This window comes from Brachyhypopomus gauderio, unplaced genomic scaffold, assembly GCF_052324685.1.
Source record: "Brachyhypopomus gauderio isolate BG-103 unplaced genomic scaffold, BGAUD_0.2 sc99, whole genome shotgun sequence".
NCBI lineage: Eukaryota > Metazoa > Chordata > Actinopteri > Gymnotiformes > Hypopomidae > Brachyhypopomus > Brachyhypopomus gauderio.
Window position 1 is genome coordinate 142251 of NW_027506920.1, and position 18964 is coordinate 161214.

At 38.9% G+C, this 18964-nt stretch overlaps 1 protein-coding gene across 2 annotated transcripts in view; it reads left to right on the forward strand.

Moving 5' to 3' along the window:
* The first annotated feature begins 3911 nt into the window (after window positions 1-3911).
* upb1 (ureidopropionase, beta) overlaps window positions 3912-18964 on the forward strand; it is a 70295-nt gene continuing 55242 nt past the window's right edge. Inside the window, exons 1-3 of one of the 2 annotated variants that reach the window (XM_076992910.1) lie at window positions 3912-4108; window positions 9394-9565; window positions 9721-9808. In XM_076992910.1, coding sequence (XP_076849025.1) covers window positions 4005-4108; window positions 9394-9565; window positions 9721-9808 — 364 coding nt within the window. In that variant the 5' untranslated portion in view covers window positions 3912-4004. Of the gene's footprint in view, window positions 4109-4746; window positions 9367-9393; window positions 9566-9720; window positions 9809-18964 lie in introns of those variants that run through there. The other variant, XM_076992909.1, reaches the window with a different exon arrangement.

Consider the following 18964-nt stretch of genomic DNA (forward strand, 5'->3'; position numbering starts at 1 on the left):
TTCATTAAGACGTAATGGTTTTGACTGAGCCATCCGGAATGGCGAAAGCGGCTTCTTGCGTTTACGGATTGCGTTTACATTGAATCCATTGACATGACAATCAAAACAAAATTTTTAATGGATTTTACTATATTTTACGGAGCCCGTAAGGTGACATCATGTAAAAAATAAATAAATAACGCATGGCCACGACTTATTAACGCGTGGGAACGAGATACTAATGTCGCCTTTCACACGCGGCAACAAAGTTTATTTTTTCACAGCAAAGCAAGCAGATCCCAGGGATGTTCGCGAACTGACTGCCCAAGGAAGGTAAACCTGGCTTTATATAAAGTAATACTTAATTATCTTGTTCGCACGCGTTAGTAAGTCGTGGTCACGCGTTATTATATTTTTTACATGATGTCACCTTACGAGCTCCGTAATATTTGGCATCACCTGTCGCTGTATCCCCGTACACCAGCAGCCACAAACCCCCCCCCCCGTCGCAGTATACCCATGATGTCACATGTCAACGCCCCCCCCCACATGTCAACGCCCCGTCGCCGTATCCCCATGACGTCACATGCCCCGCCCCCCGGTCTTCTCACCTTTTTAACCCCTGACCCATTTTCATGCCTGAGTTAAACATGAATTTGTAAGCCTACATACTGTACATTAAATAACATGTTTATTCAGCTAAACATGATATTTTAAATGTAAGCCAACATTTAGTACATTTAACCTCACGGACGTAATTTTCAAAAGTCAGTTTTGGTCCTCTGTAGTTTTAACGGTTAAAAAGAAATATTTAAATAGCGACTAATCTAGCACTAGGACCATGCAGAAAACGACCGCTCCGAGCTCCGATCCGGTAACACTTGAAGTTTCTAAAAATGAATTTTCCATGAAGCAAACCTGGCGACTTTGTGGCTGCATCCATGTAAAAACACGTACGATTTGTAATTCACAGGTTTAAAAACTCGTTCTCGCCCCTACTGTGCAATTTGGTTAGGAATACAGCCGAGCTAAACTATCAAGTTGAAAGTCATCATAGTTTGCTTATCCATTTTGTCCCAGTTCCCAACCCAACTATAAGAATAGATTAACGGCAATAATTTTTTAATCGCACAATAAGAGTATCAAATGATACTTTCTTGTCCCGGGCCCCAGCAAGACTGTCAACGGGCCTGTGTGCAGAGGTGCATCTGTGGCACATGTGGGTCACTCCATTGTAGTGACTAACATCAAACATGGACAGCACAAATTGGGAAAAGAACACATTGAAAAAGTATATATATATATATATATATATATATATATATATATATATATATATATATATATATATATTGCAAAAAAGACCCAACAAGCCACACAAATTAGAATGAGTGGGAATAATAATGTTTATATGTGGCCAGGTGTAATAGGAGGGAATCACACAAACCAGACAGCTCCAAAATTAATTAATTTATTTCCTGACTGCTCCCAAAAGGAAACAAATTTTGTTTGATTTGAAAAAAAAAAATGTAATTTTGCTAATAACAAGTTGTCACGATGGGGAGCCTGGGTCGCCACCAGAGGGCGCGTGTGCCCGTTCGTGTTCACACATAACGCGCGCCCCCGATCACTACACCACTCCCACGGTCCAATTCCCCTGAGTACTGACACCTGTCCCTGTTTATGTTGTGCACCCTTTTATTCCCGCAGGTCGTCCCGTCCAGTGCTGCACATTGCCCCGCTGGCTGTACCAAGCTGGGCCTCGCTTCTTCTGCTTCCTTAAAACGTGCACTTCATTGTGCTTTGAGTTATACTTATGCTGTCTGTAGACAGTGCTATTTTGTTTGGGCAGTACCCAAAATGCTGCCAAAGAAACGATTTGAAAGTGGTGGGGGCATCTTCAGTAGTAATACCTGGATTTTCCGACGTCATTCTGGCTGCTTGCTGGATCACAAATCCTGCGAGACAGATTTTTAACGTTTTACATTACATTTAATTTTTAACAGAGTTACATTTTGTGAGATCTCATAACACGAGATCTCATCACACCCCTAGTCATTCGCAAATGATTTGTTCGAATTAACAAATTATTTGAATGAACGTACTGAATTGAATCACTTTGTTAGCTTATTCGTTCCTTTCTCAGTTCAGGAATTGAGCTCAGCAGCGACCGTATAGGCTGGCACGATTTTAAAATTCTTCTACTGACCTATAAAGCACTGCACGGGCTTGCTCCTGATTACCTCCAGGAACTTATTTCCTATTATGAACCCCCACGTCCACTAAGATCATAGTGCCTCTTATTAGTTCCAACAATTAATAAGGTAACAGCAGTGGGAAGAGCCTTTTCTTATAAGGCCCCCCAACGTTGAAATAACCTTCCAAAATGTGTCCGGGACTCTGACACAGTCTCAATCTTTAAGTCTTGGTTGAACACTTACTTATTTAGTCTAGCGTTCGATAATGCGCCCCCCTTAGATAAAGGTACAGATCCAGGGGTTCACTGGCGAATGGTTTTATGGTAGACTGAGGCGCTGGTGCTGTCATCCTGTCACTGCACGTGGTCACTCAGGTTTGTTGACGGTGTAGTAGATGGATGCCAATATCTCAGAATGCTCCCAAGTCTGTGTTACCTTCTGTATCTGCCTTTTTAGCTAGGCTATAATAATTTAATTTAATGCCAGAGTTGCTGCCACACTCCAGAAATGTTTAACTGTCATCTGTCCCGCATATGATCTCAGAGCAAATTTTTTAATTTTTCCATATGGCTGCCCACCTACCCGAGAAATACTGAGACGAGGAGAGACGAGAGAAGCTATATAAATACATTTTGATTTATTTATTGATATCACAACAGTGCCACCTACTGGACATTTAAAATAGCATGCGAGGCAAAGGAAATGTGCCATATTTTTTTTTTGTCAATAGTGAGTTTTACACCCCAATCGAAATTTGTCCTCCGCTTTTAACCCATCTGTGCAGTCAGAACACACACACTAGTGATTACTAGGGGGCTGTGGATCACACGTGTCCAGAGCGGTGGGCAGCCCTAGCCCGGTGCCCGGGGAGCAGTTGGGGTTAGGTGCCTTGCTCAAGGGCACCTCAGTCATCTGGGAATCTGGGAATCGAACCCACGACCCTCCGGTCACAAGACCAGTTCCCTAACCACCAGGCCATGACTGCCCCCAAGAGCAGGAAGAAGAGCTAGAGGTGGCTGGGGAGAGGGAAACCTGGCTTCTTTGCTTAGGCTCTTTCAGGATTAACCATGACACTAGTCTGAAGTGTGCACTCGCTATGGCGACACTAATGACCTACACCTCAAGTCATGTTAATAAGTTACTCTATACGTATTTGGCTATGGCGAATGTTTTAGCAGACTCAGCGATTAACAGGCTCCTCACATTGTGTTGCAGAACTGAGAGATTCAAAAAATATTTTATTTCTACTGCTATACGGGTGTGTGTCATTTGTGTTGGTTGCATTTGTGTGTGTGTGTGTGTGGGGGGGGGGGGGGGGTGGTGGGGTGTAAAATGGACACAAATTAAGTAGGGGAGACCAGGGACAGTTGTAAGACTTTTTGTGATTTTTCCAATAAATCAAAAACCATTTACACTGGAATAGCCAATTTGTTGTATTATGAACTTCAATGTGTCAACTACTGAAACAATGTATTTAAGTGGGTTTATGAAATATACATATTTCATATGCGGCAGATCAAAGTCAATGTGAGAAATATGAGTGAGTACATGTATTTTATGCGTTGCATTTAAAAATGTGCTCTCCTAAACGGGCAGTAAAACAACGCCAAATGGGCACGAGTGAGGAAATTAGGATGAACAGTTAGGGTGAATATCCACGTTACCTGATACATAAAAAAGAAAGCAATTCCATTTGGAGTTAAGGACGCCCTGTTTGGCGTCACGTCCCTCCCATTTAGGGGCGGTGCAGCCTGCAGGAAAACATATAAGAAGAATAAAATACGCTTCTTTGAACCTTGCTCGATAAAACAAGAAAGTCATCTCAGAATGTCTGACTTTGCTGTTGAAACACTCGAAAAGACTTTGGAAACGTTCATCCCTGACGCGGAACTCAAAGAGGTTAAGCGAATTTTGTATGGAAGACAACTCAAGTAAGTGTCGGTTGTGTGCTGATTTTGACATTGCAAAACCGAGTCCATGCTTCGTTACTAACTTAAGAATGGTAGGCTAACTATATAAATTTAAGTTCTTATAAATTAGAAAGCGTAGAGCTACATTAAGATCACCGTAGTCTGTAAAACCGAAATCTTCTGCTGTTGAGACCTTTTAGTTTCAAGGGTAAGGGAGCGTAAATGATTGATCTTGAACTTTGATTAGTGGGTGAAAAACGTGCCGCTCATTTTTCTCTCTCTGAATTTTGAATAACTTAAAAAATGTGATCAATTCAAAATAAATCTATAATTTACTTTGAAATATCTTTTTCTTTCGCCCCTATCTTGACATGCCTGATTTTATTACATTCTGAGATAATATTGAGAGAAAAAGGTCAAAATTGTTTAAATTGTGTAACCATAAAAATGCAGCACCAAGAATATAAGTTGTTGATAAAATGTGTAATGACGTTCTAAACAGCCTCTGAAATATACTGGCATAATCTTAAACAAGCATTTAAAAAATATATATCAAATAATAATAGAGAATGGCAGTTCTGAATATTTTCATTAACATGGGGAATCATGTCTGCCAAGTCAAACGTCTGGTATGTCTACTGGTGTAACCACCATTTTAGGAGCCATTTTGAACATTTTGAGCCAGAAGATCATGTAACAGAATGTGACATCAAACAGAAGGACTTCTGAAGACCCCAACTGCCACAGTTCAAGATTAGCAACTCTCTGTAAGATTTGACAAAATAAAACCGATTCAGGTGATGGTCAGGTATGTTTAGAATACATGTCAAACAGTATGACCTCAGTAAAATGTTAATAAACATAAATCATAAAATTATTCAAGTTAATATGAAAAATTGTTTGAAATATTCAAACCAAGGTGAAGTTTTAAAAGGGTAGTTTTATTGAGAGGTCTGAAGTCAAAATGGAAGATGAATTAAGGCCCTGGACATTAAAGAGTTTCAGTCATCTTCTCTACTTTAGCAATCAAAGAGTAAGAGACAGGGAACGAACACAAACATCCAGTCACAGATCTGCCCAGGGAAACACAGGTGCAGATGAAGGAAGAGTGGAAGCAGTATCAGAGGCAGTACAGAGAGAAGAGAAGAAGAAAAGGGTGCCTGCTGAAATGTTGAACCTTACTCCTCTATCACTGCATTCAACGGCAGATGAGTAGCTTTTAATGTTAATATTTACTGGTGGCTCAACATGAATAAAGTTGATACTATATGGCGATTTCCAACGCCCGTTACATTATATGTGGATTATTGTGCTTTTCTTCATCAAAAGATCACAGGTAAGCAATTGCTTCTGTTACTTATTTAGTAAATTATCTATGGTTAAATATTCTTTGTATGCCATAATTGCTGTGTACTATGCAGACAACATAGAATAAATGCAATTTTCAGCTGTTATTTAAAAGTTATATTAAGAAATAGTGGCACTTGTATGCAATTGTTAGTTATTGACTGCTATACTGATATTTTTGTTTGCATTTTACAGTGCATTTCTATGCAATCTTAGCCACAGCTGCTTTGCTAATGCATTGCTGCTACATAGTCTAGTCATCATCATGGTGTAACGTGTATCTTGTTTGTCAAAGTCGATATAGTTATTCTTAATTGCCATTCATTTTAACCTCTGGGATTAGCTAGCTGAATTTACTACTGCTACATTGCACGCTCCAAGTCCTTACCTGTGTTTTTGTGTTTCATTTTAGCCCGGTTACCTGTCCACTGTCCAATTCATTTACTGTTGTACGAATCTGTCTTGTCCTGTAATCAGACTGTTCAACTGATCTGATAGTATGGCAAAAGCAGCATCCTCAAGTACAGTAACTCGTACTGCTACCCACATCTGGCTGATTGGTCAAGTAGAAGAGGAGATTCATGGAATGAAACTTCCAACCTACCGCCAGGTGCTCAGCGTATATTTCCAGCACCATAAGATACTTGGCAAGACTGTCAGAGACAGCTCGAGGGTTGCCATTCAAAAAGTTGTTCAGATGTGGTCAATAGCCCGCATACCAACAACAATTGAAAGAAATGCCATTGAAAAGCTGGAAAATATGTTTTATCGATGGAAAAACCTTAAGAAAACCATGAATCGCAGATCTGCAACCCAGATGGCTAATGAAGTTGCTTTCGGTGAAGACCTGGACAAATTGTTTGACATAGCACATGCAGATGCCATGACAATGATGACCATTGCTGAAGACAGAGCCTTTTTGGCAGACCAACGTGGGCCACGTATAGGTTATATGGGTAGTGTTGATACAGCATTAGCAGCAAAAGAAGACAGAAAGTCAAAGAGAATGAAGCGTGAGGAGTATTTAAGACTGAAAGAAGAAAAAAGAAAGAAAGATAATCACATAATGATGCGAAAGAACATACATCTGAAGAAGAGGAAATCACATTGAAACATGATGAAGAAGATGAATTCAGGTTTGAACCAGGAAGCTCATCGAAGCAAGTTAAACGACGACCTTTTCAAGTTGTTACACCTGAGTTGAGTGATGCCCTTGATCGAACAAATGTCAGCCATCGTAATGCAGCATTTCTTCTGGCCGAGACTGCAAGAAGCCTTCATTGTGACGTTTCAAGCTTAGCTGTCAATACTGAATCAATCAGAACTGCTAGAATGAAATTTTGCAAACAGGCAGCTGAAACTCAAAAGAAAACTTTCAATCCTTCTGTGCCTCTGGTAGTACACTGGGATGGCAAGATGCTGCCTGATGTCACAGGTCATGAGCAAGTTGACAGGTTACCAGTCCTGGTATCAGGGTTTCAAGTGGAGAAGCTACTTGGTGTACCAAAGCTTCCAAATGGAACAGGTGAAACAGTTAGTAATGCTGTTGTTACAATGGTGCAAGAGTGGGGGATTGAAAGTCAGGTGAAAGCAATGTGCTTTGACACAACAGCTTCAAATACAGGCAGGAAAAATGGAGCCTGTGGTGTCATCGAGACCAGGCTTGTCAAAAACCTGTTGCACCTGGCATGTCATCATCACATTCACGAAATTGTGGTTGGAGATGTCTTTAAACACTGCTTTGGTCCATCATCTGGACCTGAAATTGGCTTATTCAAACGTTTCCATGACTACTGGCCACGAATTGACAGAAGCCAGTTCCAGACAGCAATGGATGACCCATTCTGTGTGGAAGCCCTTGCAAAACTTGTGGACTTGAAGGTGAATGCAATTTCATTTGCAAAGGACGTTCTTTCCTCCAGTCAGCAGACACGCGATGACTACCGAGAACTGTTGGAGTTGACGGTACTGTTTTTAGGTGATACACCACCACGTGGCATCAGAATTATGGCACCGGGGACAATGCACAGAGCTCGCTGGATGGCCAAGTTGTTGTACTGCATGAAAATTTGGTTGTTCAAAGAACAGTTCAAACTGACTGCTCGTGAAGAAACCTCTTTGAGAGATATGAGCCTGTTTGGCTGTCTATTGTACACAAAAGCATGGACATTGTGTCCAAAACCAGCGTCTGCTCCAGCCAATGACCTTGCCTTTCTGAAGTTAATTCATCAGTACGCGAATGTCAACAAGGGCATTTCAACTGCTGCAGTGAAAGCCTTCCTCAGACACTTATGGTACCTGAGTGAAGAATTAATCATTCTTGCATTCTTTGATGATGGTGTGAACAGCAACATCAAAAGAAATATGATTACTGCCCTTCAGAAAGCCGGCTCTGATGAAACTAAGCCACCAAAACGGATCGAGATTGAACCTGGTGTCATTCCTGAAAAGGAACTCCAAGACTTTGTCACAAACAGAACAATATCATTCTTTCACACTCTTGGGTTGAATGCAGACTTCCTTACACAAGCAGATCCTGACACTTGGCAGAAATGTGACGACTTTCCACAAGCAAAGAAATATGTTGACAGTTTGGCCGTGGTAAATGATAGAGCAGAGCGAGCAGTAAAATTGATGCAGGACTTCAACACTTCAATTACAACAAATGAAGATCAGAAACAGTATCTTCTGCAGGCAGTCTTGAGCCACAGAGCCAGATATCCCGTCGCCAGGAAATCATTGTTTGTAGAGCCTGGCAGTGTTGCAGATGACATTCAGCACTAGCAGTAGCAGCACAGCATCGCAGACTGCGTGAATTTTATAATTCTTTGGACTGGCTGTAGCATAAACTTAGTTAAAGCAGTTGTGAATTCACTTTAAAATAATACAATTTGAGTTGTGATTATATATGATAGTGCATTAATAATTTGACATTGGTTGATGAGACATAAAGTAAACATTAACTGCCCAGCACTAGCGGCTATCGTATATTAACCAATATGTGTTAACTTAATACACATTGAGCCACCTTTAAATATTCAATAAAAAATTTGAAAAAATTCCAGTGATTTACTATCATGCCATATAACAAACTGAGAAGGTACCACATGTGAAATTCAGAAGTTTGTTTTTGGCGGGCACCCTAGCGGTTAGTTTACAAGCCTAGCGAGCCGCTAATACTTTTAAAACTGGCGTAGTGGAAAACACGCATTTGACTGTCTTCACAGCTAATAATTTACACTCGCCCTTGTACGATGTGGCTCTTTGCCGTAACACAGTAAGAAAAGTGGCTCTTGGTCTATGACGGGTTGGCCACCCCTGGTATATTGACTTGGCTCAGTACATCAAAAACCCATATTATCTTAGTTTAGAAATAAAATATTTAAAATATAATTTGAAATGATATTTCATAATAAATCACTTTTCATTAGTACACTTGCATAACTTCTAGAAGGCTGAATTATTTACTACTTGTCATGCTTTTGTGGTTACAGTGTTTGACAATTGATTCTTTAACTGGTTAAAAATGGTAGAAATGTCATAAAATTCTATGGCACCAACAGAAATACAAACTATACATCTAGCATGTTGTTTTAATGTGTTTAAAATATAATTGTGATTTGGATGTCATACCAACCCTTATTTGTCACTGACACTATACAAACAACCTGAACTGTGTATATGGTTTATGCCGTATTTGTTTTTCACAAATAGAGTGTATGACTAATGTTATTCCTGGACTCCTTGTACTCTCAAATCAATCAGTGTGCCCATTTTTTAAATTCATTTCATCACACAATAGTTATATAGCAGTTATACAAACATATTACATCTTGTAAAAAGTAAACCTCTGTCACATAGTGAATTATGTTAGATCCTTAGTTTGTTTGCAGTTGAACTCTCAGCTTGTTTAAATTTCATTGAATAAAGAATTAAATAAAGTAAACAATGAATTGTAGGAAGTTGATTCTACCCCAGAAAGCAGTGGATGCGGCCTTGGAGAGGGATTTTGACCTGCAGGGGTATGTGTTTGAGGCAGCACCAGAACAGCTCAGGACACCTAGAATTGTCAGAGTGGGGCTCATCCAGAACAAGATCATTCTTCCAACAGATGCCCCTGTGCTGAACCAGGTAAGAAGAGCCCTTATAATCCCACTGAGAATCACTGAGTAAGTAGCAAGGTTTGTTATTACCTGCTCATGCATGATACCATTTCCTATGTCTTACATGTTCATCTGTTCATGCTGACTCCACTGACTATTGACTCACTCAAATCTCTTTCACAGATCACAGCTCTGCACAAGCGAGTGAGTGAGATAGTGGAAGTAGCTGCTTTTTGCGGAGTCAATATAGTTTGCTTCCAAGAAGCCTGGAGTGAGTAGCTATGATGGCCTTATTGTGATGGTGTAAAATTACATTCACTATCTTGACATTCCTTTAAGTGTTTATTAATTGCACTTTTGATTATAGTACATTTGAGCTAAAAAGTATTTCAGGCGAGCATACTTTAATCACCACTAAGTTGTTACACCACACCAATTAACTTTATACAAAAAAAGAGTAAATGTATAATCTAATGACGTGGCTGGATAACAATCAACACCTCAAATTACCAGAAATCTCAATGACTGGGGATCCCAGGCTCTGCACCTTTATTTACATTAGATTAATTGAAGGCTTGATTAAATAGGTGATTCTTAAACCTGAATTTAAAGATTGGAACTGTGTCTGAATCTCAGATTGAAGCTTTTCCATAACTTGGGGGGGGGGGGCTTTGAAGTAGAAGGCTCTGTAAAGTTCATGTGTATATTGTGGGGCCAGACCATTTACTGCTTTAATACGTCAATATAATTTTTTTTTTAATGAATTTGATATTTTACTGGATACCAGTGCAACGCTGAGAGAGCGGGACCTGTCGTGTTATCAAAAAAGCATGCTAGTCCGACTGTAGTCCCTAGTGTAACCGGTGGATGTTTGTTCTGCTCCCACAGTAAGTAAATGGACTCTGCATTGTGTTTTTGATTTTATTCTGACAACAGAAAAAAATTACCATTTAGTGCTGGTTAGCGCACCCCTGCCTCTTCTATATTCTCCTCATATCCTCCTCATACGATACAGAATTCAAAAGAGAGAGAGAGAGACTAGGCATGACTATACTGAATATAAAACATATGACTACAACATTAAACAGCTTTTTGACAATAACAGTGGCTTTTTATTTATGGACTAGCCAGACACATACAGCAATAACATCACCACCACATCCCTCTTCATTTGCATAGCCCGCGTGTTTCAGACTTTATACATGACTTTATATATAATTATGCATACTTAACAACAGAAATAATTCACCCTTCAGTTATGGTTAGCATGCCCCTGTCTCTTCTCTACTCTCTTCAAATTTCGATTCTTTTATTTATTTATTTATTTATTTATTTACAAAAGTACATATAACAAGACAATAACAATACTCTGGGGTGAAGAACATATGACCAAAGGGTAAAATAATACAAAGGAGAAAAAAGGGAGGAAAGGGGGGAGGGATGTTTTAAATATTACAGTTTTTGTGTTTGTCCATGAGTGTGTGATTGTATGTGCCCATGTGTGTATAGGTGTGGTGAGGTGAGATATATGCAGATATATAAGTTAAATATTTGCTGTTTAGTGTTTGTTTGTGTTAGTGTGTGCATTCAGGTGCACATATACATATAAGATCTTTAGTATGTTTTATGTTTAGATGTATTGTATTTCTATGTAAGGGGGTGTGAGGCTCACAGGCTGAGGTAACAATGTCATTTCAGAAGAGAAGTTAGTGTTGAAACCCATATGGAGAGAGAATCTGTATCTGTGTGTGTATTAGAAGCGGGTGTATTATCAAGAGTAATATAGTCCAGAAGAAGATTTTTCCAGAGTGAGATGTCGGTTTTATGTCTTGTTTTCCAGTTCATGAGGATTGTTTTCTTGGCGATGGTTAAAGCTATAAGAAGCATTTTCGTATTAGTGCTATTGAGATTAGTGTTGGATATGTCATTAAGTAAGCAGAGGGAAGGGGATAGTGGGATGTGGGAATCAAAGATGACTGATTGGGATTTTATGATTTTTTCCCAGAACTGTTGAATGGGTGTACAATACCAGAAAGCGTGGATGTATGTGTCAGATGTTAGTAGTGAATCCCATTTTTGATAATCTCTCATTAGTATATTATATATTAAATATAGTATATTCTGTGAAGGAATTTGAATTGTAATAATTGTAAGTTTGAGTTATTAGACATACTGTAAATATTTTTGCATATCTGGGTCCAGAAGTCGGCATCGGGGGTGATCAATAATTCCACTTCCCATTTGGATGTGGGGATGTAGAGAGAGTTATCGGATTTGGAAATTGTTTTGTATATTTTAGATAGTAATTTTTTGGGAGTTAGGTTAATTAATGCAGAGATTAAAGGTGGATGGTTTATGTTTATAGTTAATTTATTGTACCCTGCTTGTATGGCTGATTTAATTTGTAAATATTGAAGGAATTGATTACTCTGGAGGAATTGAAAACCCCTGGATTAAACTGCTAAATGGGACTATGGTGTTATTGTGGAGAATATGTTGTAGGTGCGTTATACCCTTGCTTGACCATGTATGGAAGTGTAGTGTCTTTTGGTTGCTTAAAATATCAGGGTTGTTCCAAATAGGGGTTAATTTAGATGGGGATAAGGGGGACTTAGTAATTTTATGGAATTTCCACCAGGCTGACAGAGCAGATGATATTGTTAAAGACTTGAAACAAGGCAGTGATTTAACTGATTGGCTGAGGAATGGAAGATCTGAGAGTGGAATATTGCGACTGTGGGCTTGTTCAGAGTCTAGGAGAATATTGTCTGATTGGTACGGGTGAATCCATTTAAATATAAATTGCAATTGATTGGAAAGAAAGTATTGATAAAAATTTGGGGCGTTAAGTCCACCTTGTGTTTTTGGTTGTTGAAGTGTGTTTAGTTTGATTCTTGGTGGTTTATTTTTCCAATAAAATTTGATGATTATTGAGTCAAGTGAATTAAACCAGGGAGTTGTCGGGTGAGTGGGTATCATGGAAAAAAGGTAATTGACCTTGGGGAGGATAGACATTTTAACTGTAGCTATTCGACCAATAAGAGATAATGGAAGATTCATCCATCGATGGAGATTGTCTGTTATGGTTTTGAGTAGTGGGGTGTAGTTGAGAGTAAATAACTCAGACAGTTTGGAGGAAATGTTAACACCCAGATAAGTGATATGAGATGTGCAGACGGGGATTGGGGGTGGGTTAGTTGTCATATCCCAGCTATTATTACATATTGGAAGAATGGATGATTTTTGCCAATTGATTGAGTAGTCAGATATATTAGAAAAGTTTTCTATGAGGTGAATAGTTTCACTTAGTGAGCTGTGGGGCTTCTGTAAAAATAGTAAAATGAGATTTTATGATGAGCATTGTTTGTTTGGATACCGATTATTGAATTATTTTGCCGTATGGCTGCTGCAAGTGGTTCTATAAGGATAGTAAATAGATATGGAGAGAGTGGGCATCCTTGTCTACATCCCCTGTGTAATGTGAATCTTTGTGATATTAATCCATTAGTAGTTACCGTGGCTGTTGGTGAAGTGTGAAGAATTTTAACCCAGTCAATGAATAATTCTCCAAATCCAAATTTCTGTAAAGTGGATATGAGGAAGGACCAATTTACTTTGTCAAACGCTTTTTCGGCGTCTAAGCTGACGATGATTGTTTCTAGTTTTTGTTGTATTGAGTAGTCAATTAGATTGAAAAGTCTGCGTGTATTATTTGATGAATGTCTGTCTTTTATGAATCCGGTTTGATCAGGGTGAATTATGGATGGGATAATTTTGTCAAGTCTGTGTGTGAGGGTTTTTGTAATAATTTTAAGATCGACATTTAGGAGAGATATAGGTCGGTAGCTAGATGGTAGAGTTGGGTCTTTATTTGGTTTCAGAATGAGTGAGATTGAAGCACTGTTCATGTGGTCCGGGATTATTGAGCATTGTTTTATTTCTACTAATCAGACTAATCTCTGAAATAAAGGGTTGAGTATGGTCCAAAAATGTTTATAGAACTCAGCAGGGAAGCCATCTGGCCCGGGTGACTTATTATTGGGCATGTTCATGAGGGATGTTAAAAGTTCTTTTTCTGATATTGGTATTTCAAGTGAATTCATTTGGGCTTGGTTAAGGTGTGGCAAGTGGATATTAACGACGTATAACGACGTAACTTTAAGAACGCCAAATTTACGAGTGTTTCCCAAAAGCCTTCGTAGTCTCCAAATTTACGAACAAGTTCTAAGTAGTTCTTAGTTGACTCCGCCTCTGCAGTTGCACTGGAAAATCTCCGCTAGTCGAAAACCGAACCACCGATTTACATACATTTTTTCATAATTGCAAAAAGCATCATTGGCAAAATGACAATCATAAAAACTAACAACTAATAAGTGTTGACATTTCAAGTATATGGAAAAAATGAGTAGAACATATTATTACCTTTGCAATTCTGACCGATCGTAGGCTTTTATCAAGGCTATAAATAGGGCACACAATTAACCTTTCACACGTTATTCAAAACCATGGCAAACAAGCAGAGAAAATGAAACTTTGTCGAGTGAACTGAGCCAAAAACAAAAGTATAGCCTACTGTTTTCAATAGCTCGAGGAAGTTCCTCAAATTCAGAAAAAAACAAAAAAAAACTGTAGTCAAGTCAAAAATAAGGGGGCAGGACTCAGAAAGGAGAGGGCTAAGACTGGTGGAGGTCAAATGTCCACAAGTGCCTTCACTGTTGAGGAGGAGAAGGCACTGGGGATACTGGGCCCCACAGCTACTGAAGGGACACCAGGGGATTTGATACAAGCTTCAGAGTGGATACCCACTGTCAGCTAGTGTGTGTATATATATATATATATATATATATATATATATATATATATATATATATATATATATATATATATATATATATATATTTGCTGCATGGCGAAGCAATGCTTTACTAACAGCATGCACACATTTATGTCAGCTTTGCTTAGTCCGTGGGCATCACCAACAGTCTGCAGAAAGAACAGTCTGTGGCATAAAATCGGAGGGCGGTCAGAATTCTGTATTCAGGCGAACTACATGGCTTCGTGGATTACGTCGTCTTCTTAAATTATGTCTTCTATTCAAAGCCAGTACTCTGAAGAGCTGCTATGTTCATCACACAAGCACAATTGCTAGCCTTAATCCAAGTTACTTATATGTGCTACCGATTAATCAATCTATTTTATTGGTTAAGTTAAAACAAGCTTAATAGGCCAACTTGTATCCATTTCTTTGCAAAGAATACATTAATTTTGAGTCTGAAACGCTGTTGACTGCACGATGACGAACGGAGAGACTTAATTAAATATTGGGAAGATATAAACTAATGCTAAATAATTCAAAGTAGTACATTTGATTTCTGTTGACACATTGTGGTATATGCAATGTAAATACTTCAAAAGAAAATAGGCTACTAGGCTAATTATACACATAAACGCAAATGTAGTAATGCCGTGATTAAAACCCGCGCGAGTGAAATTAGCGCCTCTATCATTTTTGACGTAGAACTGCACGAGAGCTTCGAGTTAAGAAGTACTTAGTGAGTTACGAATGGGTCTGGAGATTCTTACCTTCGAACGACTATAAGAACGACGTAAGTTACGAAGAGTTTCGGGAAACACTTGTAAATTTAAGAATATTCGTAAGTACGAGGTTACGAAGTACTTAGTTACGAACGTTTCGGGAAACCCACCCCTGATTTGTTATTATGGTGAAACTGTTCTTGACGGAGTTGTTGGATTTTAAATTGTGTTTTTTTAATAATAATTTCATTTAATTCCATTTTGTATTTTCTTATTTCGTTTTCAAATTCGTCTTGAGGGTTGTTTGCATGTAATGTTTCAAGTTGTTTTATTTTATGTTCTAGTTCTGTTTCATGTTTGGCCTACAAATTTGGAGAGTCATTTATTTCCAGATAGGATGCCCACTCTCTTTTAATAAGGGTATTAAACTGAGTGTCATTGAGTAGGGAAGTGCTGAAACGCCATCTGTTCTTAGGGTTTGGTTTGTCAAGGAGTAGTGTAAAAGTGACTGGGGCATGATTGCTGATGATAATAGGATGTATTTGTGTGTTTGTAATGTTGGGTAGAAGTGAATTACTAATAAGAAAATAATCAATGCGGCTGTAAGATTTGTGAACTGGTGAGTAAAATGTGAATTCTCTTACTGATGGGTGTTGTAATCGCCAGCCATCACAAAGACCAAAATCACCCATGAATTGGTTTATGGTAACGGTTGACTGTGAGATGCGGTTGTTAGTGTTACTTCTGTCAATAGATGGGTTGATAACGGAGTTGAAGTCTCCTCCTATAATAATAGGTAGGTCGAAAGTTGTGGTTAAGGTAGTAAAGATGGTATGGAAGAAATCTGGATTATCTATACTGGGTCCATATAAGTTGCATATTGTTAGAGGTTGATTGTTAATTGTTATGTTAATAATAATAAAGCGACCTTCAGAGTCTGCAATGGTTGTATTATGAGTGAAATGAGATTTTTTTTATTATTATGGAGACTCCTCTTTGTTTACTATTGTATGTAGCTGAAAATGGTTGGTGAAAATGTTTAAAGTGTAGTGCGTTTTTGTCAGATGGGGATAAATGAGTTTCTTGCAATAAGCAAATGTCTGCTAGTTTGGAAGTGTGATTTAATATTTTTGTTTTTTTTGCCTGTGAGCCGACTCCCCGGATGTTCCAGGATAGGAATTTTAATGTAGGCATCAAAGTGTTATTGTTAATGTAAGTTCTGTTAATTTCTGTGTGTGAGTAGGTGACAATAAAACAGGTGGGGAACAGATAAGGGGAAGCATAACATTAAATAAACAGAAAAGGATAAATGTAGGGGGGTGAGACATTTTGAGGTGGGGGATCATAGGGTACATGTGCTGAGACTTCTTGGAGACAACTGCGTAGACTTATTCAATATTTTTTGTTGTGTAATTAGGGTAATCCTCAGGTTTGTTTAGAGTTCACTGGCTTGTGTGTTTATGTTGGTGTGTATGAGTGTATGGCTGCTGTGATGTGATGATTGAGTGAGAGAGTTAGTAGAGCCAGTGGGTAGTGTCCTTGTTCCTGTATAGTTGTCCATTAATGTATAGTTTGTCTACTATAATGACTGCTTTATGTCCTTGTTGAATCATTTCTTTGCGAATTGGAAATCATTTTTGATCGAGTAACGTCTTAATCGACAATTAATCGAAAGTCGATTAATCATTTGCATCCCTAGTTCGAACTTTGCGACTATCGGGCGGGGGCGCTTATTCATGGTGTTGTCCGATTTAGGTCCTATGCGGTGTATACGGGCAAAGGTGATATTTTGAACGGTGGTGGTTGGTATTTTGAGTTGAGTTTTAATGAATTGTTTGACTACTTGTTCTGCGTCTTCTGAGGGTTGTTCTGGAATGCCGTTAAAAATGAGATTGTCTCTCATGCTGCGCGTCTGCAGGTCCAGAATGGTTTCCTTCATGGTTTTGCTGTCCGTAGTTATAATAGCCAGTTCTGATGTGAGTGTAGAGACTGAGTTTTTGAGTGTATTGTTTTCTTTCGTCAAAGTTTCGATCTGGTGTTGACTGAATTTAAGACTTTGGCGAAGAGCAGAAAATTCCTTGTGTATAAGTTCAACAATAGAGATCCGGGTGTCCATGGCGGTAAGTTTAATATCAATTGAGCTAAGTATAACTGCGAGGTTTGCACAGCATGGTGAGTCTGATTGTATGTCAGAGTTCATGTTGGTTGTGGTACCTGGGCTTGGAGAATCCGAGACTCGTGGTCGCTTTTTATCGTGGCCGGCGACCGGAGTCGAATCCGCGTTGTTATCCGTATTGTCCATTGTACACAGCTGGGTGTAATATCCGTCAATGAAGCTTTCTAACTGGTCCAGGGTGTTGCTTTATAGTCCGGTTATTGTCAGGTAGATGAATAGGTTATATTGTGGCGGTAGTAGCCATAGATAAAAGTGCTAGTTTCCGAGGTATCAAGAGTTGTTTGTTATCTAGCAGCAGATCGCCGCCATTTTGCTTCACGCAGAGTCTCACGAGAAAGTCAGCCCCTCACGAGAAAGTCAGCCATCCAGCCATCCTCAGTCAGAATCCCTCGATTCTTTATAAAAACAATATAAAGAATAAACTTGATTTGATTCGAAGCAAATTATGACCCCTACCTCCTTATATGATACAAAATTCAAAAGGGAGGAGGTAGGGTGAGGGGAAGAAGACAATGGGTTGACTTCCCAATGTGAACTTCCCAGCGCCAATAGGGACTGAATGAAAAAGAAGGATTTTATGTATTTATAACTTTAAACATGTGTATGTTTCTTTTACTATATTACACTAGTACATTCTCCTGCACATGCACGCATCACATCATCTTCCTGTGACCTCATCAAACCTCAACATAATACTCAACACCACATCTTCCCTATCTAGAATCATTGGGTAGACTACCAATAATTCACCAAACATTAGAGGATTATTCTGCATCTGTGGCTGGAAGGTCTGGTTCCTGTCTGGACCTAAACAATCAATCATTTATCTATATGGCGCTTTTTACAATAGTTGTCGGTTGTCATAAAGCAGCTTTACGAGTGTCTGAGGTCAAGTCCCAAGTGAGCAAGCCAAGGGCGACAGTCAAATCAAATCAAATATATTTGTATAGCGCTTTTCACAACACATGTTGTCACAAAGCGCTTTACAGGTTAACAATAACAAGGTTAACAATACTATGGGTCCAAATCCCTAATGAGCAAGCCAAAGGCGACAGTGGCAAGGAAAAACTCCCTAGATGGTGGGGAATAGGAAGAAACCTTGGGAGGACCAAGACTCAAAAGGGAACCCATCCTCCATTGGGCGGCCCATTAACACACAAATTAACACACAAAAACAAATTATACAGACTAATACACAAGTTACAAATAAATCACACAATCAGACTAAGTATAAGGTAACTAGAATGAAAGTTCTGGGTGTTGATATTCTCAATGTAAATGTCTTATGATGAACGCCAGGTTTTCATTCCGTGTCGGAGCGATGATACTGGAATTGTAGGCTCCAACTGCAGTGTTACTCCCCAAGTGAACTTCGGAGAAGAAAGATATGTGATGTGGTAAATATGTAACAGATTATTCAAAGGCCAAACTAAACAGATAAGTCTTTAGTTGAGTTTTAAACATTGAGACTGTGTCTGAGTCCCGAATAAAGGCAGGAAGATTATTCCACAGTTGAGGAGCTTTAAAAGAAAAGGCTCTTCCACCTGCTGTGATCTTTTTGATCCTAGGAACAGTTAATAAGCTTGCATCCTGTGAATGAAGTGAATGTGCTGGATTGTAATGATTAATAAGTTCACTAAGATACTCTGGAGCTAAGCCATGCAGTGTTTTATATGTTAATAAAAGTATTTTATAGTCAATACTAGTGGTGGGCCG